General features: G+C 42.0%; 1 protein-coding gene across 1 annotated transcript in view; it reads left to right on the top strand.

The window, feature by feature from the left end:
• ADGRB3 (adhesion G protein-coupled receptor B3) overlaps positions 1-26908 on the top strand; it is a 432921-nt gene that overhangs the window by 387018 nt on the left and 18995 nt on the right. Inside the window, exons 22-28 of the mRNA XM_035109688.2 lie at positions 1949-2015; positions 4168-4253; positions 9298-9396; positions 9762-9933; positions 12706-12801; positions 15089-15128; positions 17308-17951. Coding sequence (XP_034965579.1) covers positions 1949-2015; positions 4168-4253; positions 9298-9396; positions 9762-9933; positions 12706-12801; positions 15089-15128; positions 17308-17951 — 1204 coding nt within the window. The remainder of the gene's footprint in view (positions 1-1948; positions 2016-4167; positions 4254-9297; positions 9397-9761; positions 9934-12705; positions 12802-15088; positions 15129-17307; positions 17952-26908) is intronic.

A 26908-nucleotide genomic window follows, 5' to 3' on the forward strand; every position in this document is an offset into this window, starting at 1 on the left:
AGTGGCAGAAAGCTACCAAAGGATAGCAAATTGCTATCTATTGAATGGGGAAATTGTCTTCATCTTGTCAGAGCACTACAGAAGTACCAGACCCTGGGGCTTCTTCCCTAGTGTGGCTGTTCTGGCCTCTTCCTTCCATTGTTTCTAGCAAACAGCCTCTTACTCAAATGCAGATTTACCATCCCCTTTCTTTCAAGATCTTACTGTGATTAATAAGAGTTTGGCAAAGAAGGCATGGTGTGTCCATATCAACTCCTATTCATTTATCTCTCCCTGAACAACTATTCTGCAGGATTTGATATGGAAAAGGAAATGAGATTGAGTAGTGGCAGAGTGGGGAATGCCAGTGAGTAAGAAACAGGTGGCTTAGGAATATTGCACAATCATTGAGATGTTTTGGACTGCAATTCCCATCAGCCCCAGCAAACAGAGCTTTGCTGGCTGGGGCTGATGAGAGTTACAGACAAAAACATTTGGAAGGCAACAGTTTTGGGAAAGCTGCCTTGAAGCAGCTATTACTTCACCATTCCTTTTGCAAACGCTGGGCAAATCACTGGTAGCTAAAGTTCACAGAGCATGGAGGGCATTCAACAGCTCTCTAGAGCAGAGCTTTCCAAACTGTGTGTCACAACACGTTAGTTGGGTCATGTGAACACTCCTCACACTCCTCCTAGGGCTGGAAAGGGGTTGGTTCAACCTCCTGGGTGCTAGTAAAACCAAATTACTGTGTTGCGAAATTATGCATATCTAAAAAAAGTATGTCACCAACATGAAAAATTTGGAAAGCTCTGCTCTAAAGGCACTTAGAATTCAGATGGATTAAGAGCTCCTTATTTTGAGAGAGTGCTACATGTATTCAATTAAAATCATTACATCTTATTAGGAGCTTTAGATGAGTGACTTGGTGTCTACTTCATGAAGTATTTTCAATAGAAAAGCAAGTCATCAATGAAGCATTAACAGAAAAATACTTAAATTGTGTTGTTCTGTCTGTGAAAAATATTTGGAAGATGCTTTGAATGCAACAAAGTGTGAGAAATTAGCATTGGAATTGTAAGTTGAACAGTATTAAAAATGAGCTATTTTAGCATTTAACACACATACATAAAAAAAAGAGTTTCCTCGAAAGTAGATTTCCTTTTTGCCATGGTGACTTGAAAACTGCTGAATGAAAAATGCTAAATATTCAGTACTGGCAGAAACATTTTTTTATGGACCGTTTATTTGAAATGTTTAGGGAGCATGAAATGCAATATCTTCTCAGACATATTCTTCCACACAGAACAAAACTAGGTTCTAGATTTCTTAAGTAATACACAAGATATTACAGTTATATGTGCTCTTTCCTTGTAGTAGAACAGCAAGTAGAGGTTGCATTCTGCAGGGTTGGATACATTGCAGACTGCAGCTAGTCTTGGAAATGGCTAGTTTTCAGACTTCCTGATTTATTGGGGCGTGTTGGCGTACATGTGCAATAAATCTCTGTTTTCTGTTTGTTGTGAAAGTGTTGGAAGTGCAACAGCAGGGATCATTCCATTTGAACATAAGGATTGCTTCTGTTAATGTTACAGTCATCTAGCCAAGAGGGGGATGTGTGGCTTAGTAACTAAGCAGATACTTGGTGAAATAGCATGTCTTCTGGTTGGCTGTGTAGATATGAGGGAATTGTTCCTCTGTAAATTTGGTTGAATGTCACCCTGCTATAAACAAGGCCTGAAATAAGAGAGACATAATATCTGTTTATTTCTCCTCAGATAATTAGAATTTCTTTTCTCTCCTGTCTGTGTTATTTAAGTGGCTTTGCTAACAGGAAGCACCTTAAACATTTTGAAATTCCAAGATTGAGAAAATCAGTGAGGCCCCACAATCAGTTGATAGACAGATATATAGACGGACAAATAATAAACCTTATTAATTTTTATTAGTTCTTTTCTAATGTTCTTTCCAGTTGCTGGCTCTCTCTCGAAGGAGGACTTCTCTATGCTTTTGTTGGACCTGCAGCCGCTGTTGTCTTGGTAAACATTAAAATCACCTATTTTACGTAACCATGGTAATAAAATCACTGACTGGCTAGTATGTTAGGTGTTCTAAATTCTGATCTGGAAGTTATGAATGCAAACTTATTTTGCATATACTTTCAATATATGTGCTGGATGTGAAGAATATACTCAAATACACAGAGGATTAAAGGGCGGCTTGTCCCTCTTAACACATGTTAAATTTGTGCACTTGTATTTATAAAAGGGGTATGTGTAATAGGCATGCTAATGAGTGGTGTGGTCCGTGAAGAGGGGTCGTTGGCGGAGGAGATTTCTGAGGAGCAAATAGAGAGCTTTGGGGGTGCATTTGGCCCCTAGTTACCAAGTTCACCATCCCTGAATTTTGCCCCATGTTTGATTACTGTTGATTATTCTCAACAATTGCACTTTGTAAAGGAATACAAAATCAAACTTTTCTCAGCCTGCAGTCCCAGTATGGCTATGCTAACACAAATTCTTTTGGAACTTCTTGTGTGGTTTCTCAGGGCAAGGTGAAGGTAGAATCGCCTTGTAGTGAAATTCAGAAAAAGCAAGAAGAGAGCATGCAAACTTACATTCTCTCCTCCTTCAAATGAATAAGCTCTAGTGAATGTGTGTGGGGGGGGGATTAATTTAAAAAGCTTACAATCACCTACTTGCTTAATACTCACTCCTCCCCCCAGTGCACAAACACAGAAAACGCTGACTGTGTGTCTATTGATCCTCTGAATATTCTGAATGCAGATCTGCCTCCAATCTTACTAATCCTTTGAAGTGAAATGACTTTGAGCCGAAACTACCATATATTTATTGGCTCTGAAGCACTTTGAAGCCTCAAAGAATCTATATCTCTGCCTGGTTTTTTTTTTTTGTAACTAACACAGTGCAGAAGGAACAAGCCATCGTATCTGAAACACTTCAGTAACCCAAGCAAAAGAAAACAATGTCACTTTTCATAATCGCCTTCTTGTCAGAAACGTGCATTTTCCCATCAACTTTGGCTGTATGCCTTAAAAATGATATCAGTCAAGCACACCTCTACTTTCAGATTATATAAAAAAAAACCTAATCTAGGTCATTTGAATGTCATCAGCATCAACCTTCCTGGTCAAACTACTTGCCTGTGTCTTCCAATTAATATCAGCCCTGCCTTTTAAACTCAGACAAGGTTGTGGAAGCACTCTTGTAGTCTAGAGAGGGAATGGAGAGAGAGATCTTCCAGACAACCTATTTCTTGAGCACTTATCCTAATTCAGTTGCACAAAGCTTGCACAGAGATTGTTTGGTGACTGCTGCTCATTATTCTGATTTGTTTGTGGGAAAGTTATATGACAGTGAGAGTTAATTCTAATTTGTTTGTGCAGACTTCCCCTCTTATCAGTTGTTATCCCACACTTTTTAGTGCATTTCTCTATCACTTTCCTTACCGCAAACAGTCTCTTATACCACAAACCTAAATGCCTGGTCTAATCCTTTCTGCGAAATAGTGATTGGAGGTGACCGTAGATACAGATAGGAAGTTGGATTCTGTGTTGTGCAGAGCAGATGTCGGTGAAGTGGATAATCCCATTGGCAGGAGAGTGGGAGTGGTTTTGTTTTCTAAGTCCCCCTTACCACTGCAGCTCCAAAAACCAGCTCTGGAGGGACAGCGATCCTACAGTGCAATGTCTGAAAAGGGACTGGAACCTGCAAAAAAGAAGGAGGAATCAGGGGAGGGAAATCCTACCTTTTTCCTCTAGGGAGGAGCTTCAGGTGAATCACAGTTCCCTCTACTAAAGGAGCCCTTCCATTCACAGTGGGGCAACTCTGAATCTGATGCATTTATATAAGATATAAGAAGTGGTGCATACCAGCAAAACTATTCCCTTTCACCAGGATTGCCCTGCTAGTTCCCTTTTTCTCTCCCCCCCCTTGAATGCCATGCATTTCCCTTTGCCTGTGCTGCAGTACACACTTCTTATCTCCCCCCCCCTGCCCTGTCCTTAATTCAGTATCACTTAAAGGGGTGACTGTTTGTTTGTCTAAACAAAATTTAAAAATCCTTCCAGTAGCACCTTAGAGACCAACTAAGTTTGTCATTGGTAAGAGCTTTCGTGTGCATGCACACTTCTTCAGATGTTTTTTCGTCTGTTTGTTTTATATTTAACAGGTCAACATGGTGATTGGCATTCTGGTGTTTAATAAACTTGTTTCCAGAGATGGAATCCTAGATAAAAAACTCAAACACAGAGCGGGGTAAGCAGAAGTTGGGTTTTCCCCCCAGGCCTACTGAAAATCTGTTACTTACTTTCAATTATTTATTTTGTCTCTATGTATATATTATGTTTACCAAATGTCTATTTATTTGATTGCACTTTGAATCTTTTTTTGTGTGTGCATAGTTTAACAAGCTGTCTAACCAATTTTATTCATCTCCAAAACTGAGGAATTGTGATTGAGCAACAGTAAAATAATAAAACACAAGTACAGTGGTATTAAGTCAGTCAAAAGTCTGAAAAATGATTTTGCATGTCAAACTCATTGGCTTTCTAAAATCTTGGCTTTGTACAGAATGGAGACACAGACTTATATAATGCTTTTTAGTTAGAATGTTCCCCTAAAAGAATTCCCCAAGGTAATTCCTAAGATAAAATGGGTGATAGGTGGAGCATTTATTTGCTTGCTTGCATATGTATAACACCACTATAAAGTATCAGAATATAACACCAGGCAAACAAAATATTACTTTGCTAATGGTTAAGGTTTTCTATAAATTGATCCCCTTTTTTGTCTGTGAGAGGAGATTCTTTGCATTGAGTGGGTTCTGCCCATGCAATTGTGAGGCATTTCCTTTCAGATGGGCCTGGGAGCCTTTACCCATCCTTCACCATAAGGTCCCATGGCTGGTAACAGCAATTTCAAAATACAATATTAAAATCAATCAAGAGAGTAGTTTAAGCCCTAAAATATATACATCTCAGGTGCCAGACACACCACTCAGATAAGGGAATTCCACAACTTAGGGGCTGTACAGAAGAGGGTATGGGTGCTAGATTCTGTTACCCCTGCTAGCCCTTCTCCACCAAAGAGCTGATCATCAGTATTTAGCTTCTTTTATTCAGACAAGCATACATTCTCTTAGATCAGGGTTCATTGATTCAGTGGGGAAGATCTAAACATGGGCTTAACTCTGACTAGATCCTACTCCATGATATTTCATTATTGATTGTTAATGCTCTATTTAATCTTGATAAGATTGCATCCTTTGAAGAATATTGAATTAGCATTATAAGACTGCTCTGTTAACCAAAGCTGTTCTTCAATAGCTGTTTCTCACAGGCAGACTATACCATTACTTGTTGACACGTGATTTGGTCCCACTTACTGGTATATCCCCTCACAAATACCAATATGTATGTATATCCATTAGTTGAATCAGATGAAGGAGGTTCTATCCATGCAAACCTGCCAATCTTAAGACACCACAGGTTATGATTGTTGAAGTTATCCTCTAAAACAGGGGTCAGCAAACTTTTTCAGCAGGGGCCAGTCCACTGTTCCTCAGACCTTGTGGGGAGCCGGACTATATTTTGAAGGGGGGAAAATGAATGAATTCCTATGCCCCACAAATAACCCAGAGATGCATTTTAAATACCAGTAAAAGGGCACATTCTACTCATGTAAAAACGCTGATTCCCGGACCATCCACAGACCGGATTTAGAAGGCAATTGGGCCGGATCCGGCCCCCAGGCCTTAGTTTGCCTACCCATGCTCTAAAAAATAAGGCTGCATGAATCAGGAGCCATAAAGCAGCTGTTGCCAATTTCACATTGCAAAATCGGTGTCAAGGGGTTCTATGCATTTTCATTCAAGGAATGTAACAAACGGTTACGGAATATTATAACATACCTTAAGGTGGTAAGATCCAGTTTCATATGCTTTAATATAACTATCTCCTCTTTAAGATTGCTTGATCCAAGTTTCAGAAACTTGCAGCACTGTTCTCAACATTATTATTTTTTTAAATGTTCACTTAGAATACTTGTACCCCACTTTACAGCTTTGAGAGCAAAAAAATTCTCAAAATAAAAATCACTCTTAACTCTGGTACGGGAACAGAAATTGCATGATGCCTGTATGGAACCCAGAACTATTCCTACAGTGAGGCGTATCTGACAAAGTCATACTCAGAGTAGAATCAAAGAATCATAGAATTATAGAGTTGGAAGGGACCCTGAGGTTCATTCTAGCCCAACCCCCTGGCAATGCAGGAATCTCAACTAAAGTATCCATGACAGATGACCACCCAACTTTTGCTTAAAAACCTCTAATGAAGGAGAGTCCAATGAAGGGTGTCCATTGCACTATCAAACAATTCTTACAGTTAAAAAGTTCCTCCTAATGTTTAGTTGGAGTGTCCTTTCTTGTAACTTGAAGACATTGGTTCAGGTCATACCCTCCAGAGCAGGAGAAAACAAGCTTGCTCCATCTCACATGTGACAGTCCTTTAGATAATTTGATAAAGGCTATCATATCCTGTCAACCTCTCCCCCCCCCCAAGCTAAATATATCCATCACCCTCAACTGTTCCTCATAAAGCTTGGTTTTCAGACCCACAGTTTTGAATCTTCCCAGAAAATGATGACTCTGAGCATACCACAGGCCAGAGATGGCTAAGGCTAACCTCCATTCTCAGAGACTAGGTTATCCCCCAGGCAATTTTAAATTATTTTTATGGTGTATTTTATTTTTCTTGTATGCTGTTTTATGGGCCTTTCACCAAAAGGCAACATGAAAAAAACATTAACATAACATTCTCATTTCCAAGAACCTGTTTGTGCAAAATAAAATGAAACATCAACATAGTTATATAGATTTTTGTGTTTATATGGATTTTGGCTACAGTATTTACATCTATATTTTTGACAGAATGTAAAACAAAAAAACAAAAACTGAGCTCCATCTCTCAAGCAAGCTGGTCCCTCTTACCATATTCCTCAAAACAGCTGAGCCATTACACCAAGAGTCCCTAGCCTTTTGGATTCTGGGAACGCATTTGAAAATCTAAGAAACTCTTGTTGGCACCACAAATAATCTGGTGATGAGCAAAACTACCAACACCACCACAACCAAGGAATGCTCCAAAGGCCTACACACATTGCAAAACAAATGAAACCGAGAAAGCAGCAGGCAACAGCTTCCCTTGAAAGTGGCAAAACACCCTCTCAACCAAACAAAAAAAATAACAAGGATGCAAAACACACACACACACACCAAATAAACAGGAAAACCAAAAACACACAAGGAAACAAAGCAGATAAAACACCCCCAGTTGGGACCCTGAGGCATTTTGAGGAGAAGGAGATAAGAGGACAGAGTGAGTGCAAGCCTGCAGTTCCCTGTCCAGCCAGCTCAGTACTTAGTTAATAAAAAGAGTGAAGCAGCCTGCAATTTTTAAAAAAGAAAAAAAGGAAGGAGCAACAGGGCCTTGCAACATACCAAGGGGGTGTCTGAGACTGCCATGGTGCCCACATCCATCACATTAGGGACCCCAGGACTCAAGTTTGTCAGTCTATTTTTTTATCTATTCCTTATTCCAATAGTAAATCCATCTTATAGGATGAGTTGTTTGGTACATGCTTTCACAGGCAGATGGTGTGAGGGGGTGGGGTGAGTAATAAGATTTCTTTTCTTCATTATATAAAAATCCAGGGTGACAGCCAATATTGCATGAGCAGACTTCACTTGCACAGCAGGACTTTTCCTTCCTCTCCTTTGCCCTGAATCCTCCCGCGCCCTGCCCCATATCTAATCTGCAGGTTCTGACAAACCCTCCTGAGAAGATTTGGGGGGGGGCATATGTAGAGCTGCAGCGGGGAGCAGGATCCATTCTGCCAATGGCGCCTGTTCTGCTGTTGGACAGACACCCAAGGATTTCATCTGCAGCAACTTCTGCCAGTCAATGAAAACCGTTCCGCTACATATTACTTTTTTGCATTTAATGCACTTAATAAAGTAATGTATCACTCTCTTAATCAAAGAAGAAAAAACATACACAAAGAAGTTTACTACAGTGAAATATTGTGATATAAAATTTTGTATAACAAAGTAATAAAACATATCCGTAAAATAAGAAATAAACATTATTGAGTGACCTTGCGCCAGCTACTCTCTCTCAGGTCTACTTCACAGGGATATTGCAAATTATAAAACAGGGAGAGAACCACACAGGCTACCTTTAGCTCCTTGGATATAAATGTAAACATAAAGTAAAAAATCATCATTACAGTAGGAGAATAATCCTCACTGCTGGTGCCTGCCATATTTCAAAGGTAACCTGGTCTGGAGCTGTTAGGACTTCAGATGTTAATAGCAGGACCTTAAGCCTAGCTTGATAGCTAACTGGCAGCCAGCCTGTACTTAGATGGCACTGAAACTGTTAGGGTGTATGGAAGGCTGGAAATAGACAGGCAATTCAGTTGTTATAATTTATGGGGCAAGAAAACTGAACCAGTTGTTCAATGTTGTGATACAGTGTGTTGTACAAACAAACAAACAAACAAACAAACAAACAAACAAATACTGTACACACATATATTAACCTTAATGCTTGTGTACTGTGTTTTATTAAAATGCTGTTTTTCAAGCCTGAAATAATACTTTCATTAAATTCCATACATTTCAAACCCTGTATCCAGACCAGCCTCTGGCAAAAATTTAGAGTAAGCTAAGAAGGAGCTTATTCAATCTTGTTTTAAAGCTCCTTCAACCTTTCAGCCGATGTCATAGTGCCCACTGACTGAGCCATCTTAGTGTGTGGTCATTTTCCAACTTTGTTCACCTCTTAATTAATTAGAGGTATGCATAACATGCTGCCCTGGCAATTTGTCTTTCTCTTGCATCCTGAGCGAATAAATGACCATGGGTCTTCTTAAAGGTCTGAATAAAGGGATTTCACCTTGTGTGTCTTACACTAGCACGTGCTTGTTTACTTCGGTGTTATCAAGTGACATTTATCTCTGGACACTGGGGGCCTTAAAAAAAAGACTTAAATGAAAGAACTAGGCCTTGCATGAAATGAAACTTCCCTCCCCCAAATAACATTATTGTTTTTATTTTTAAAAATGTAAAACAATGTATGATTCAAATAGAGCTTTGTAAATTCTGAATAAGTCTACCTGCTATTTTATTTTCTTGCATGACATCATATTTAAAAAGCTAAATTTCAGTCGCAACTTTTTTTGGTGACGAAAAATTCAATATTTTGTTCTTTTTTGTGGGTGTTCTGTTTGTTTGCAGTCAGATGAGTGAGCCTCATAGCGGTTTGACGCTCAAATGTGCCAAGTGTGGAGTAGTTTCAACAACAGCTTTGTCAGCCACCACCGCCAGTAATGCCATGTTAGTCCTAATCATTTACATCTTCTTGTTACAAATCTTATACAGTGCATGTGGGGCGGGGGGGGGGGGAATGCTACAGTGATGAAAAACTATTATTACTAATGCTGGATATAGTTAATTTAAAGGAAAAGAAATGGCAACCACACCTTTTAATTCAACTGGAGTAACATGTAGAAAATAAAATATCAATCTTTATATATCTCTAAATATTTGTCATTGGTCTTCACATTAACTAACAAGTTGCCACCCTTAAATATGTTATCTATACATTTGCATATATATGTGAGGAGAGGGTTGTATTGTCCACTCGTGGTTCTACAACGTCACTCTTGTTGCTCTTTTCCCTCCTCTTTGTCACTGTCTAGGGCATCCCTTTGGAGTTCCTGTGTTGTGTTGCCTCTCCTGGCTCTGACTTGGATGTCTGCGGTTCTGGCGATGACTGACAAGAGATCGATATTATTTCAGATACTCTTTGCTGTGTTTGATTCGTTGCAGGGCTTCGTCATTGTCATGGTCCACTGCATTCTCCGAAGGGAGGTAAGGAAACCGCTTCCCGATGGCATTTGTCCTGTGCCGCTGTGAAATTTTACAGCAATACCAAACGCTCCACAGAAATTCAGTTGCATATCAAGGAAAAATTTGGGATCAAAAGCAGGGCAATTGAGCAATGTTATTTTGTGACAAACAGATGTGACAGCCAGTTGAGGGGAAAAGCCACTATGCATAGCTATAAAGAGCCAGCAGACTGAATGAAAAGTCAAAGTGGAGATTGGGCAGAGCTGAAGTCAAGAGAAACCTGATTAATTTCAGATGCAAATGTAGCACAAAAAATAATAATAATAATAATAATAGCCCAATAACCCAACAAGTTAAAGGTTTTCTTTTCTGTCTTTTCTATCTCCAAGAGGTCTTCTGTGACTGACATTTACAACCTTCTGGTATTTCAACCAACAATAGTAAATGGCTTCAGAATCTGGATCAGGCCATTTGGTAATCACAAGATCCTTCCCCACTTGAGTTCCTTCCAGCTCCCATATAACATGCATCTGTACCGCTTGTGCACAGGAGAATGAGCCATCTGAAATCCGAGATCCTCGTAATGGATCTGTCCTGGAAACCTTATGTGATTAAACCAATGCTAATAAAATATTACACTTAAAGGCTTACCTAAGAGTTTGGCTAACCATCAAAGATGGTTATCTAAAGAAACATGGGTTTCATAATGCATTTTTAAACTGTAGACTGGAAAATAGTCCATTTCCTCTCATTCTCCTCGGGAACAGACATTTTAGTACATGAAAACAGAGAAACATATATAGGTGTGGTGAGTAAATGAACTGGCAACTTCAGTTTCTATAAAAAGTTTCAAATGATATCAGTGCCAACGTGAAAGCAGCTGTAGTTGGGGGTTTTTATATGTCTTAGAATGTGTCTTACTAAATCTCATCACGCTGTCCAGAACAATTCTCCGTAATTACTTGAGTCTGCTTCGAGGGATGCTCTAGGACTGGAAAAAACCCAGGGAGGCTTCAGATACAATCTGAAGCTTCTGTTGATTTCAAAATGTTGCACAGTAAACCCACAAAATGAAGACAAGCACCACCAACCAAGTATTTATACATACATACATACATACATACATACATACATACATACATACATACATACATACTTCGCCCATCCAACTGGGTTGCTCCAGCCACTTTGGGCAGTTTCCAGCATATATAAAAACACAGTAAAACATTAAGCCTTAAAAAAATGTTTGTATACTTCATAAATGTTCATAAATGTTATATACTCATTCCCCTGACATCTGAAGGGAGGGCATTCCACAGGGCGGGCGCCACTACCAAGAAGGCCCTCTGCCAGGTTCCCTGTAGCTTCACTGCTCACAGTGTGGGAACCACCAGAAGGCCCTCGGTGCTGGACCTCAGTGTCCTGGCAGAATGATGGGGGTGGAGACACTCCTTCAGGTGTACTGGGACAAGGCTGTCAGGTGTACTGGGACAAGGTCAGCACCAGCACTTTGAATTGTGATCGGAAATGTACGGGGAGCCAATGTAGGTCTTTCAGGACCGGTGTTATATGGTCTTGGTGGCTGCTCCCAGTCACCAGTCTAGCCGCCGCATTCTGGATTAATTGTACTTTCTGAGTCACCTTCAAAGGTAGAGCGCACTGCAGTAGTCCAAGCAGGAAATAACCAGTGCATGTGTCACCAACATCTGGAGGGCTGGGAGTCCCCCACACCTGATGTAAATGATAGCATGGCTACTATCTTAAGTAGGCTGAAGTAGACATTATTCATATTTCAGTACAAATGTAAAATGACCCCAAGTCATGAATCCTTAATTACCAGGTTTTGAATTCGGCAATTTGTTAAACATGTTTTATTGAGATAGGTGATAGATATGGTGTGTGTGTGTGTGTGTGTTTTCAGATCCTAATTTGAATTCTGTCAAACACTAAAGATAGGCAATAAAATGAGGGGAAAAAAACTTATTTATTTTCTCCTTTTCCTGTGTTCTTTATTTTTGGGATATATATCTGTATCTGTATCTTTTTAACTCATGCCTAGCATTTAAAGCTATACTACCACCCCATATCTAAATTGCAGAGACTAAAAATAAAAAAATTAAAATAGAGGACACGTGAGGAGAGAGGGCAAGTTATAAGAGCTTTGAATTGGTTACTGTTGCTAAGGAAACTACTTCCTTGGTACCCGCACGTTCAGCACATCTGTCTCTCTTGCTGTGTCTGGCTCTGAGAGAAGCTTGCAGCTTCATGTCAGAGGGTAAGAAAAACCCCTGAAGAAACTGCTTTAAAAGAATATACCTTGAGCACTGAATATCAGAAAAGCCAGAGGAGCTACAGAGAATAATTTAATAGGATCCCACATTCAATTGTTTTGCAGTGTGCTCAAATAATGGAGATCACCCACAGCATGGTAGCCGTTGTTTGCTTGCTCTTCGCATTCGGCAAACGCTAGCAAACAAACAGTACCAGTCAGAAGTGTTCTCCATCTGGCTGGCCTTACAAAGCATGCATTGAATTTATTACCGGGTTTGCAGCGTTGGGGGTGCTCTTGGGCCTATCAGTGGTTACACATGCCTTTGTGCCGTAAGCTGTGCATTAACCCAATGATGGTACCATTTTATGTATTTGCTTTAGTCCTGTCAACTGTACTGCATCATCCAAAGATGGCATCCTAAAGCACTACTCTGTGACAACTGAAGCATTGCTATTATTGCTTTTTAATAATTTTGTCTATATTTTAAAGAGGTGTGCTGAATTCTTGGCATCTTTCACCAGGTTCAAGATGCGTTTAGATGCCGTTTAAGAAACTGCCAGGATCCAATCAATGCAGATTCTTCAAGTTCGTTTCCTAATGGACATGCTCAAATCATGGTTAGTTTTTATTGCTCCTTGCCTGCTATTTCCAATTGGCTCTTATGGGCGAAATGAACATTTCAATAGTGTACAGAGTTTGGTTGTTAAGGGTTTGCCTTCATTATTCAATTTATTTGATTACGGGATATCTTGTAAATAGAACGCCTTCTCTCTTTTGAAATCCAGTTGGCACAGGTATTGGTTGGATTTCAGCATCAGCTAAAAAAATATTTCTTTAGCCATGCTCTTAGTGATGTGGGTTCTTGATGTATTTCATCACTGCCTGGTATATGGAGGAGGAGTTGTAATATATATTTGCTTTATATTGTTCTAATGTTTATTGTATCTGTCAGATTATCATTTTGATTTTATATTTATTCATTACATTTATATCCCACCTTGCCACCAAGGAGCACAATAGTACATAGTTCTCCTCACAGCAACCCTGTCAGGTAGGTTAGGCTAAGAGTGAGTCACTAGCCCAACGTCACCCAGTGAGCTTCATGGCCAAGTGAGGATTTGAACCCTGGTCTCCCAGGTCCTTGTCCAACACTCTAGCTTCTATGTCAATGAAGATGGAATGGGAATAAAGACACACACACACACACACACACACAATACACAGTGCAAAATACACACTTATACATAGACTATGAACACCTTTTCTCACTCATATAGACTAGTTGCCACTTTTCCTGCATGGAATTATAATTTCTGAGAAAGAATGCAAGGGTCATGTAGGGGTTAAAAATAGTAATAAAACATAACTATTTGCATAGTGCATTTCAAATGTTCAGAAGTGCTTCATGTACATTATCTCAGCAGTCCTTCCAACAGGCACCTAAGAAGGGTAAGATGCAACAGTATACGGAGCAGACTTGGTTCAGAGTCACAGGGCTAGAACCAATGATTAGAAATTGCAAGGGAGCAGACTTTGGCTCGATGATAGGGAAAATATCTAATGGTAAGAGCTGTTTTAAGAGTGGTACAGGCTACCTTGGGAGATGGTTGCCTCCCCTCCACTGGAGGTGTTTAAGCAGCGGCTGTAGAGCCATCTGTCAAGGATGCTGTCATTGCAAGATTCCTGCACTGAGAGAGGTGACCTCCAAGGTACCTTCCAACTCTAAAATTATATGATATATGATTCTATAGAACAATATTATAGTTCCCATATTGCAGTCTAGGGGGTGAGAGTGGGTTTCTTAAGGCAAGCTCGTGCCAGAGTTAAAATTGCTAGCTCAGACTGCTGGCCATTATGCTATACCATAACCGTTTTTGAAATGGTAGTGACTTTGGCAGAATTCACTTATCCTTCTATCCTGCCTTTCCCAGAAGCTCGATGTGGAATTTGGGAATTGCACTGTGATTGATGCAAGGGACTACAAGAAATGAGTATACAGATGGTCTTCTGCATAGTCATCTGATTGGCATATGGCAGAAAGGAACTTAGTGAATCCTAGCAGCTCCCTTGGAATTCCACACTAATACTGGGGAAATTGCTTTAACTAAGCTCTGCATAATAGCCCACTGCATTGTACACACAACAAATGTCCAGAAGAGCACTTGGAGCACTCTGGAAGGCTCTTCTTGCAAAGAGCAAATTAATGCCCTTGAAAATGTTACAAAATGGTAGCTGTGAAATGTTCAGCTGTATATTTATGTGTACAGTGTTAAGTGTGGAAGTGTTGTTGTTGTTTTTTTATGTGGAAACTCAACAAAGTCACCTGCCTCAACAGAAAGCTTGGAAGCTTTATAGAGGTGATTCTTTTGGTTATGCAAATACAGGATTCCAGGGAGATATATAAGTAAGCGTTTTCCTGTGGCATACTCAACAGCAGCATGCCTTCTTCTGAATTCTTTAATTTGGACTAAAATATTCCTTGGTGTATCCCTACACTTGATGTAAATGGAGCCATCAATCCAAGGGGCTATGTTGTGGAAATGATGATTAAGTGGAGTTGTTGAGTTTAGCACACTAGCACAGAAAGTGTAGGATCCAACGCAGCAGTGTGGCAATCATTCAATCCGTGCAAGGATTTTTTCCTTGCACAAAAGAACATTCTCCCCCCTCTCCCCTGTCCAACATGCTCCTAAATTTGTTATAGGGGTTTCCCCAAACCTCTAGAGCAGTGGTTCGCCACTAGCTAAGTACTGCAGGCCCCTTGTTTTTCAAAAGCCAAACCGTGAACACCCTACTTTGAGAATTTTGATATCTCTATGGTAGCTTTTGTTACATGAATGGTGCCACGGATGTTGATGAGTGGCAATGCTTTTCTTAATAAACTTTTATTTGTTATTGTTACAGACAGATTTTGAAAAAGATGTGGACATTGCCTGTCGATCAGGTAAGGCTGTCAGATCACCATGTGAATGTAGGAAGATCAGATACAAATTTACTTTGTTAGTGTAGCTGAAGTGTCAGATATGCATTTAGACAAGACTTTTTCTACCAAAATACCATTTTACCAATATGGAGGTAGAAATTTCTTTACAGGATATAAATATTTGATGCCATGGCCAGAAATATATTTTGCTATGCACCAGGAATATGACAAAATGTGTGTGGCAGTGCAAGCACAGCGTTCTGAAAATTCAGTCTCTAGTAATCTTCTTGAGTATGGCCAAAGAAGCCAGGGTACAGGAAGAGGCTAATAAATGTCTAATCCTTATGTGCAACAGGCTTGAGAAACAGCTCCTTGTAAGCTGTTGAGTCTGCACGCATCAGAGCTCTTGCATCTGCAAGCATTCACTGGATTTGGGTAATTATATGCAGCCAGACTATCATGTAAGAAGCCTTTGAAAAGCTGCTTGTAATAGGAATAGCAATTAAACAAGCATACACAACCTTACTATCTCTCCCCCCCCCAAAAAAAAACATGTTCTCTGAATATACAATTAATACTATACCAGATTAAAGTGCATTTATCATTCTTCTGAATTAAATGCAAATTGCCATCAATGAATTCCAAAAATCTGAATTTTAAATGGTTCAGAGTTTCTTTCTGATTGTGCTGGCTAAAAAAGGGTTCATGATCAGCAGTTTGCTTTGGCAACTGCAAACAAAATGTTGTTTAAGAGTGCTTAAGAAAGGGAGTGGGATATTCCTCGGTTCTAATCCTGGGCTCTGCTGTGCCAGCAAATTGTCATCAGGCTACGGATTTTTTCAGTCAGTGGGTTCATTCCAATTCTAGTCCGACTCAAGAGTAGATCCATTGAAATTAATGGACCGAACTAAATCCTTGCATTAATTTCAATGGGGCATAGGACTAGTACTAGATATGGTAAAGTGTCCTAGAGCAACACTGAAGACAATACATTAACGCTAGCTGTGCACCATGGTGCCTGTTTAGAACTACATTGGTTCATCTGAATATAAACAGTTGTCATAATGCCTTTATCATCCTTCCTTAGTACTTTAATGGTCCTGTGATTTTTAGGTGTGGACTTTAAGAACATGAGCACCCAGGTCAGGTCCCTAATGACAGGGGAAATGTGGTATTGCTCTCCAGAGCATTCATGATTAGAAACTGAACAAGATAGGGCAGACATGACCGGAGTTTGCCATGAAAAAATAAGGGATTTAAGTTTGTTTTTGGTTTTTTAAAATGAGAGTCTTAATAAGACGTGTGTGCTTAGAAATAGTGTAATGACCACTTCAACATTTGCTAAAATGTATTTTCTCATTTTCTGTTAAGTACTGCATTGTTAGGAGATTTGAAATGACCTGGCCTCTTCCATACATTCTCTTGCTTCAAGGCCAATATTGCAAGGCCAATATTTATTGAAAGTGGAAAGGCAATCACATCTGTCTTAATTAAAAAAGGCTGTCTTGATGTATATTACCTGGATAGTATGACATGTGTTATAATATCTGGGCCTGTGTTATCCAAAACAGAAACAAATCTTCGGGGAGAAACGAAATGTTTTCGCTTATTCTCACAATGTATCCCCAAATGACAATACTTCTCCTTTATATTTACTGGCATTATTACATTGCTCAAAGCTTGGTCTAAATCAGGGGTGGCCAACTCCCAATTCGAGGGCCTGATTTTTCTAGACCACCAAGACACCACTGATTTTGGCAGTGGCAAAAAAGAAAACAAATTCAAGTAGACATAGCAATGGGGTGAACAGAACCCAGCACCCTGACAGGGGTGTACCGTAAATTGTCCCCTCCACATTCATCAGATTAATACTAATTTGGTTAACAGAGAAGGGGTGATAACCCTCTTCCTCAGCTGAACTGCACAGATCAGCTAAGAAAGGAGGACTGAATGCCTGTGTGGGTGGGTGCATGTGAGCCTGTGTGCAAGAGTGCAGGGTGGCTACACCCACTTTGGGCCATGTCCACCACTGGTACACAGCCCATGAGGGTTAGCCTAGGGTGAATGCAGTCCCGGGGCCAAGAAAAAACAGCCACTCCTGCCTTAAATTAAATGGGGATGATGACATATTTGCAACCAGAGTGAGAACTCTACCTGCAGGACCTTTTGAAAACTTGTGGCCCTGCTCTCTCATTCACAGTTCTCCATAAGGATATTGGACCCTGCAGAGCAGCTACAATAACGGGAACCCTTTCTAGAATTTCACTGAATGATGACGAAGAGGAGAAACCTGCCAACCCTGAAGGAATGAGCTACTCAACGTTGCCTGGGAATATAATTTCTAAAGTTATCATTCAGCAGTCTGGAGGCATGCATATGCCCATGAGCATGAGTGAGCTGGCCAATCAGTGTCTGAAAAAAGACAACACAGAGCTGCGGCGGACTGTGTATTTATGTACTGATGACAACCTGAGAGGTGCAGATATGGACATAGTCCACCCTCAGGACCGAATGATGGAGAGTGACTATATAGTCATGCCCAGAGGCTCAGTGAATGCGCAGACATCTCTAAAGGATGACAGCAAATTGAATCTAGGCATGGAGACCTTGCCTCATGAAAGGCTCTTGCACTACAAAGTTAATCCTGAGTTTAGTATGAACCCCAATGTAATGGACCAGTTCAGTATGAATTTAGATCAACACCTCCCTACCCAGGAACACATGCAGAACTTGCCTTTTGAACCTCGCACAGCAGTAAAGAATTTCATGGCTTCAGAGATGGATGATAGCACAGGACTAGCAAGGAGTGAAACCGGATCAACCATATCAATGAGTTCTCTGGAGGTCAGTGATATAAATTTAAGTGCATGCATCGTGCTGTTCTAGATGTGTTGGATGTAGGTAGCTGTGGGTCTCTGACCCCCTTCACATATACAGCAATAGCAGCAGCAGTATGGAAGTTGCTTCCCCATGGTACAATCTTATAGTGCTGAGGAGTACCTGTGAATATCAAAGTTCCATTAGTAGTACTGATTATTCACTAATTCACTAATTCAGTGAGAAACACTGATACGACCAGGCACATCTACATGGGTTACTGATTATACACATTCATGTATAATAAATTGGGCAGTGGCTACAAGTTATAAAGATGGTAAGCTACCCTCCAGTTCAGAGGCACTGTGTTTCTCAGTTACCAGTTGGTGAGGAACAACTTGGGTGAGGGGCTATTGCACTCATGTCCTGTTTGTGGACCACCCAGAGAATACTGGAATGATCAGCCTTTGGTCTCCTCCAGCAGCCCCCTCTTGCTCTTATGATTTGATTCTCTAGAGAGCAGTGACATCAGTTTGCACCGTGAGACAGTGGCTTCCATACTGTTATATTTGTGTTTGTGTATAGGGGACTTTTGCTTACTGATTGAAAGGTGTGGTTCAGGGTGCAATGGATATTCCATTTGTTTGTTTTCTTAACACTTATATTCCACCTTTCTTCCATCATGGAACCCAAGGTGGTATAAATGAGGTTCCCAGGCAGGCTCCCATCCAGACCAGACCCAGACACCCTTACTTGCCTTCAAACCATACCCTGGGGTGCATTTTCACCAGCCATATATCACCATGTCTGTGCTGTGCTTATGTCACAATAATGAAAATGAGCAGGACTAGCTAGCTTTGTGTCTGCTTAGATATGCAAAGAAGGTAGGGCATGTATGATCCTCAGTGATAGGGTAGAGCCAAAGGCAGGGACAGCAAGTGTTCCCAAGCCACAAGAGAGCTTTGACGAAGTAGGACTATGGAAGGAAGAGGAGTAGAAGAAGGCACCAGGCTTGGGAGGAGTGGTTCTAGGACCAAGTTGGGAAGTATGTCTGCCTATATGATTGCTTTCAGAAAATGTGCTTAGTTCAGAGGTACAAAACTGTCCTTTGCTGAAGCCCCAACCTATTTAATAAAACTCTTCTTCCTGTTCCCCCAATGTAACCAAGGTACGTTTTTCAGCTGCTTTTGCAGGGGTGAGCAGGAACTTTGGCACAGTTTTCCTGGGTTTAACCATTGCTTTTTACCTTAAAAACATAATGGGATGGTTGAGTGCTGTGTGTTCTCCAGACCTTTGCCAGCTTAGCAACTATAAACAGAAAAGGTAGAAGTTGAGAGATGAACTGGAGACTCTCTGGAGACAGAACTCTTTCCCTGCCTGCTGTTTCTCTACTCCAAAAAGGAAGGGTTTTAAAAATGCATTTGAAGGGCATGCATGTGGTGATTTGTAATGCGGAAATGGGGATTTGGAAGGGTTATGCACTGCTTTAGCCCTCCCCTCCCATGCTTCTCAAAAAAACAAATTCAAAACCGTTTTTCTTTTTTTTAAAAAAATATTTAATCAATTTTTCGATACAAACATCAACCACAAAAGAAATATACATCAAATCCATAATAACAGTAATAATACAATTTGACAATTAAAATTTGAATACACTGATATACCTGTGACTACAAAGGTCACAGAGCCTAGGGCTTGCCGATCAGAAGGTCGGCGGTTCGAATCCCCGCGATGGGGTGAGCTCCCGTTGCTCAGTCCCTGCTCCTGCCAACCTAGCAGTTTGAAAGCACGTCAAAGTGCAAGTAGATAAATAGGTACCGCTCTGTCGGGAAGGTAAACAGCGTTTCCCTGCACTGCTCTGGTTCGCCATAAGTTGCTTAGTCAATCCATGTGCTCAATGGAATCTTTTTGCGGCTCTTCCAATTCATCAAAACAAGTTTTTTTGCTTCTAATATAGCACGGTACATCCAATTTTTTTTGACCCCTTGAAATCTCCCACGCTTCCGGAATATAATTTAGAATTAAATTCAGTTCCCCTAAATAACAATTTCTTTTTATTACTCTTTCTTAGTCACCATCAGGACTCCAACTTGCACATTTTAGCAAAATGTGTAGTTAGCTACTTCCTTGGCTTTAATGCATCATAATGGGCTATGCTGAGTGGAATCCTGCAGTTGTTTATATCTCTTTTATGAGAGAAGGGCCATGATTGTTGGATGGGCAGAGATTTTGTGTTGAAAGGTTTGGGCAAGCTCTAAGACTCATGGTATGACATTAGGGGGAGTAGATGTGCCAGACCTTTGTGACAGGAGGGAGGGAGTGACAGGAGGGAGAGTGATGTTGGATGTTCATTGGGAGGAAAAAGAAGAAACTGGATTGCCTATGAGTGGGCTTCTTAACCACATGTGTTTTTGGCTCCATAAGACACACTTTCCCCCTCCTAAAAACGAAGGGGAAATGTTGGTGCATTTTATGGAGCGAAGACTCCCTGTCAAGCATGTAGCGAGAAGCGGGGGGGCGGAGGAGGAGATGCTACTGGCTCTTCCCCGCTGCCTCCATTAGCAAAAACAAGCCTGCTTTTGTGAACGGAGGCAGCGGGGAGGAGCCAGCAGCATCTCCTCTGCCGCCCCCGCCTCTCGCTAAACGCGATGAGAGGCGGCGGCGGGGGGCGGGAACTAGCGACCCGGAAGGCGAGAGCTGTGTGGCACTAGCGGTTCTCTCCCCCCCCCCCCCCCGCTTGCTTTAAAGCCAGCTGGGGAGAAGGAGAGGATGCAATGGTCCGTCCCTTCTCCCCAGCTGGCTTTAAAGTAAGTGGGGCGGGGGAGAACCGCTAGCTTCGTGCACAGCATCAAGGCGATTCCCCCCCCCCCGCTTGCTTTAAAGCCAGCTGGGGAGAAGGAACGGACCATTGCATCCTCCCCTTCTCCCCAGCTGGCTTTAAAGGCAGTGGCAAAGGGGCAGGGGGGAGGAACGTTGTCCCCCCGCCCCTTTGTCACTGGTGGCTGTGGCTGCAGAGGAGGAACGTGCAGCCCAAAAGCTGCTTTCTCCTCCTCCGCAGCCGCCACCACCAGGTTTGAGGCAGAATTTCCCCCCACTTCTTTTCCTCCTTTTAAAAATAGGTGCATCTTATAGACCGAAAGATACGGTGCTACTGCAGTGGTGCCTCGGCTTGTGAATTTAATCTGTTCCAAAGGCACCTTCATAGGTCGAAAAATTCGTAAGTCGAAAAACGCCATTGGAAACGCGATTTCCCATAGGAATGCATTGGAAACAGAAAAATTCATAAGTCCAAGCAACCCTATCTAAAACCACCGCGTTTTGCTTTCAGATGTCGAGACATTTGTAAGCGCGCGGCCATTAGCCCCATTTGTAAGTCAAAAAATTTGGTTGTCGAGTCGTTTGTAAGTCGATGTACCACTGTTCTTTCAAATGTATCAAATATCAAGCGGGACGGGTGGTTCTTTCTGTTTTATGGGGGGGGAGTTTACTGCCTAATTCTTCTCACACTGGAATTAAATGGCAGATTTTGGGATCCATTTTCACACTGGAATACAGTGGTGCCTCGCTAGACGAATCCCCTGTTAGACAAATTTCCCACTATACGAATAGGTTTTGCGATCGGAGGTTGCCTCGCAAGACGAGGTTTTTTTCTATGGCCGCCGCTTCGTCTTGCGAAGCGTGGCCATAAAAACCTCCGATCACAAAACCTACAGGGCATTCCTCTAGCGAAAGGGGAACGAGCTGCAGCACAGAAGAAGGCAAAGGAAGATCAGCTGAAAGGCGCTGACAGCTGTCACCGCCTCTCAGCTGATCTTCATTTGCCTTCTTCCTGCTCTGCAGCACGTTCCCCTTTGTGTTCCGCTGGTCTCTGCCAGTGAGGGGCAACCGGCAGAGACCAGCGCAACACAAAGGCTGTAGCGCGGGAAGAGGGGGGGCGCCAAGCCAGTCCACGGCGGGGGCTTTTCGGATCCTCCGCTTTCCCCCCCCCCCACACACTGCCTGTCCGATCCCGGGCAGTGTGCGGTGGGGGAAAGTGGAGGATCCAAAAAGCGGAGGATGCGACACTGCAGGGATGGGATGAGGCTTCTCCAGCCTTGTCCGATCCCGGGCAGTGTGTGGTGGGGGAAAGCAGAGGATTCTCCGCTCCCCCCACCGCCCGACACTGCGAGGATGGGACGAGGCTTCTCCAGCCTCGTCCGATCCCTAGGCAGTGGGGGGGGAGCAGAGAATCCTGCGATTCCCACCCCCACCGCCCGACACGGGCTTGCTAGGCACCGTTGGAACGGCGGCTAGCAAGCCTGCTGTTGCAGCGCCCAAAAGGAGCCCTTTCGGGCGCTGCTCCCACCGCCCACCCCCCTCACCTGGGTGGGCTTGCTAGGCGCCGTTGGAACGGCGGCTAGCAAGCCTGCTTTTGCGGGGGGCAGCTTGGACCCATCACCAAAGCGCGCCGGTGCGGGGACGTTTTCGCCGGCTGCCTTCCCCATGCCAAGGGGAAGGCAGCCAGTGAAACACCCCCGCACCGGCGCACTTCGGCCCCGTCACCTGGCGCCGAAGCGCGCCAGTGTGGGGACTTTTCGCCGGCTGCCGCAAGCCCTGCTTTCCCCTCAGCCCATCCGACACAGCGCAGATCGGAGGAGGCTTCTCCTCCGAACCCGCTGTGTCGGACGAGGTGGGGAGAAAGCTGGCGGCAGAGGGAGAAGGAAGGAAGAGAAAGGGCTGCTTTCTCTTCCTTCGTTCCTCCCCCCCCCCCGCCCAACAGAGCCCGCATCTGACGGGGGTTCAGAAGCCCTGTCAAATGCCGGCTCTGTTGGGCGAGGCGGTGGCACACAGCTCTCTTGGCTCGGGGAAGGCAGGCAGGCGCTTGTTCTCTTGCCAAAAGAGCAAGTACCGCCGCCGCCGCCAGGGCCCCCGGATCCCATAGGAACACATTAATTGACTTTTAATGCGTTCCTATGGGAAACGGTGCCTCACTACATGAAATTTTCGTAGGACGAATTGAGTCCTGGAACGAATTAATTTCGTCTAGCGAGGCACCACTGTATATGCAATACATGCAAAATGTATGATGGTTTATATTTATTAATCTAAAATATTTGGATTCAACAGTAAAACACAGCTTAAGGAAACAGTACAATGGTACCTTGGTTCTCAAACTTAATCTGTTCCAGAAGTCCATTCCAAAATGAAAGCGTTCCAAAACCAAGGCGCGCTTTCCCATAGAAAGTAATGCAAAATGGATTAATCCATTCCAGACTTTTAAAAACAACTCCTATAACAGCAATTTAATATGAATTTTACAACAAGACCATTGATCCATAAAATGAAAGCAATAAACAATGTACTGCAGTCACACAATCAATCAGTAGCTGAACTGGGTTCCACACAGTCACAAAAACACAAAATAAATAGCAAAAACAGACAGACTTCAGCTTAACACTCAAATCAGAAGTGTGGCACTCAAAATGGAGCATGTTCAGCTTCAAAAAAAAGTTCACAAACCGGAACACACACTTCTGGGTTTGTAGTGTTTGGGTTCCAAGTTGTTTGAGAACCAAGGCACCACTGTATATCAAAGCAAAGTAAAGCAACAGGGCATCACAATACACAAACACACTAGCAAAATGCAAACAGTAATAAGCAGGAGCCAGATAATCTCAAGGACTGCTATGTCAGTAGCCCACAAAAGCCTGAGTGAATAAATGAACTTTCATGAGGTAGCCAAATGTCAAGATAGTTAATACCTGCCTTTTTCAAGGGTGTGCAGAGAGAAAAGGTTTCATAAGCTGAATGCTACAATGGAATAGACTTCCCCCTGGTTCCCACTAAATGTACTTTGGCAGGTTGTGGCACAACTAGAAGGGACTCATTGCAAGATCTTAATAGCTGGGCAGGTCTATATGGTTGAAAGCATTCCTTCAGATAAGCAGGTCCCAAGCTGTTCAGAGCTCTAAAGGTGAACCGCCAAGCCAGTGCAGCGCTTGCATCACCACACCTGATTGACTTGTAACAAAGAAATAGATCTGGGTGTCATTTGCATATTGAAAACCACTCAGAAAACTCAATTGGATAGCTACCTGAGAATTTGGCCCATATCACTTCATTGCAATAATAATTGTTTATTTTTACACTTATATCCCACCTTTCCTCCAGAACAACCCTGAGAGTGGGTAAGGCTGAAAGAATGGTGACTAGCTCAAAATCACATAAGAAGTTTCATGGCTACATGGGGACTTGAACCCTGGTCACCAAGTCTTAGTCCAACTCTCCAACCACTACACCATACTGGCTGTCAAACCCGTGTCATCATATAATCTATGTGGCTATAGATTGGCCTGTCATATTTATGGAACTGTCCCTCTCCAGTACAGGTGTCAGAGACAGAAAGGAATTCCCTTCCATTAAGCAGAAGCTACCATTGAACATGCCATTGAGCAGATGACAGGAAGATGTGTTCCCCAATGTTCATTCTAATCATAACCTCTGCTATCATGATAGCTTTCTGCATAATTTACATTGCCATTTTATCATTACTTCCATGTAATTAATTAGTCATGTCAGTAAAGGGCACTTGTGTGATTTGTGGCCTCTGCTCATCAATTTTAAAATCTGAAAATGCAATACTAAAGATTGTTGGATGCATAATAAAAGAGAGGAAAGATTGCCAAGGCAGTTAAGGGAATTGTTTAACTAGGAAATTACTTACCAAACTACCATAATACAAATAGTCCTTCTAGTTCCCATTTCCAGTGGGGACTCTGATCAACTTCTGACTTTTCTGGGTGTAGTTTATACTCAGAATATTTTTTCACTCCAACAGGCAGAACACTTATAATGATGGAGCAATCAAATATTACTTCAAACAGAAATTTGATGGGTTGTTAATGGCTCCTCTTTGATCTTGTATTTTTACTGCTAGCATCAAATGGACCTTGCAGAATTGCAACTATTGCAGAACATATAGGCCCATTGCTGTAAGTGTACTCACATGAGCTGAAGGAAAAGAACACTAATATGAGTCATTTGAAACTACTATCCATCCTTTTCTGGGAAATCACTGGGTTGAATCCAAAGAACCTTTGGCAAAAGGAAAATAGGCATTAGTGTTGTTCTGCAAGCACTGGTGGAAGAGTTTGCTCAGTCCTATAATAAGTAGGTCCTATAACAATTCTTATCCTTCTGCAAAAGCTCACGAGGTGCTCCAGTGCAAGGTGTAAAATAGCACTTCTATGAGTTTTACAGTTGATATATGCAAAGGGGGGAGCCAATGTTAGTCATACTCAGAGTAGACCATGTGAAATCAAGAAAAGTTACTAGAACATTTTGATTTAAGTGGGTCTATTATTTACTATATTTTTATTTCACCCTGCCTTCCAAATAAAACTTTTAAAAACTGTTAAAAACACATTTTTTAAAAGTATGACTAACATTATGACTAACATTGGATTGCACTCCAGTAGTGGTTGGGTTGTGTCATCTTCGGGGGGGGGGGGGCATGCCAGTCAGGAAGCTAAACAAAAACATTTCTTTAAAAAATCCTTCGAGTAGCACCTTAGAGACCAACTAAGTTTGTCATAGGTATGAGCTTTCATGTGCATGCACACTTCTTCAGATATGATATGATAGCCCTCTCCTACATTAATCTTTTCAGCTACTCACCTCTAAATCTTACAAGCCTTCTGGATTATTTTATTTGAGTAGTAACATCACTGTCAGTCTTAAAAGATAGCTTTGGCAGAGTCTCAGTAGATGAACTTGTTTTTTTAGGACCCAACTGTGCATCTTGCTGATCGTACCCTGTCAGGAATAAGATGGAGCTATAGTCAGTTTCTGTTACGTATTCTGCATTCAGTCAACAGAATATGATCTGCGTGTTTCCTTTCCCACCACCCCATATAGTAGCTACAGCCTGCCCTGTCTTTTCTCCATTAAATTTCATATGAACTCTTTCACCTGACTTTAAGATTATGTACACATTAGTGGTTTAAAAGGCAGCAATGTAATTTGCATACTGTTGTACACACCAGAGGAGGGGTAGAGATGTCGTCACCCAATGAGCATTACCTGTTTGGTTTCCCCCGCCCTTCCAGCCCACACCTACTCCTATTCATGAAGCTGTCACCTGTCAATATACACTATCACCAGCGCATTCACATTGGCTTTCTTAAATATATACACATCTCAGCTTAATTGCAAAGTGAATGTAGCTTACATTTTCCTTTTGTATTGAAGCCTGGTCCACAGGTCAAAAAGAAGTCACATCAAGAGCAATGCTCATCACACACATTTCTCTTAACCTGGGATCAAGTCATGTGATGATGACAGCATGCAGGCATTTTGCAGTTTTATATCAAAATGTGTCTATATTTTGGGAGTAGTATACTATATTATTCTTAAGCCACAATGCACTTAAGATCTTCTTCCTTCTGCCATGCCATCACAACTGTGGTGTGTGTTAGTTTGCTTTCACAAACCTACTCTCATCCAGCCATTTCCTGTCTTGACAGATTGAAGTTGGTTCAACTTCCTTGGCTTCAAAGGAAATCTCTTGGAGTGTACTCCTTCAGTTCAAAGTGTTTGGTTTTCCTGACAAAATCATTTTGCATCCTTTTGAACTGGGTTGTGCTTTGAAAGAATACGCCCAGACAACTGTTCTCATTTAAAGGAAATTACTTTGAAAGAGAGCTGCAGCTTCCCAGGTGTCTCGATTCACAGATGAAGGGCGGGAGAGTCTGGGAGAAGGTGGAGATCTTTGCAAGTCACCTCCGAATTAAGCTCAACTCTGTCTTCTAATGATGTGGGAAAATGCAAACACACACAAAAAGGAAACAGATCTTCGCCCCTCTGTCTTTTCAGAAATGTATCAAACACAAACATCCTCAGGGAGAAGGAACAGTTCATTCTCTCAAGACGTGTGGCGTAAACAAACACAACCCCCACCCCAGGAACAAAACTGCACTATGTTAGTTAAGGTTGTGCTCAAGCAC

This window comes from Zootoca vivipara, chromosome 3 (assembly GCF_963506605.1).
Source record: "Zootoca vivipara chromosome 3, rZooViv1.1, whole genome shotgun sequence".
Classification (NCBI taxonomy): Eukaryota; Metazoa; Chordata; class Lepidosauria; order Squamata; family Lacertidae; genus Zootoca; species Zootoca vivipara.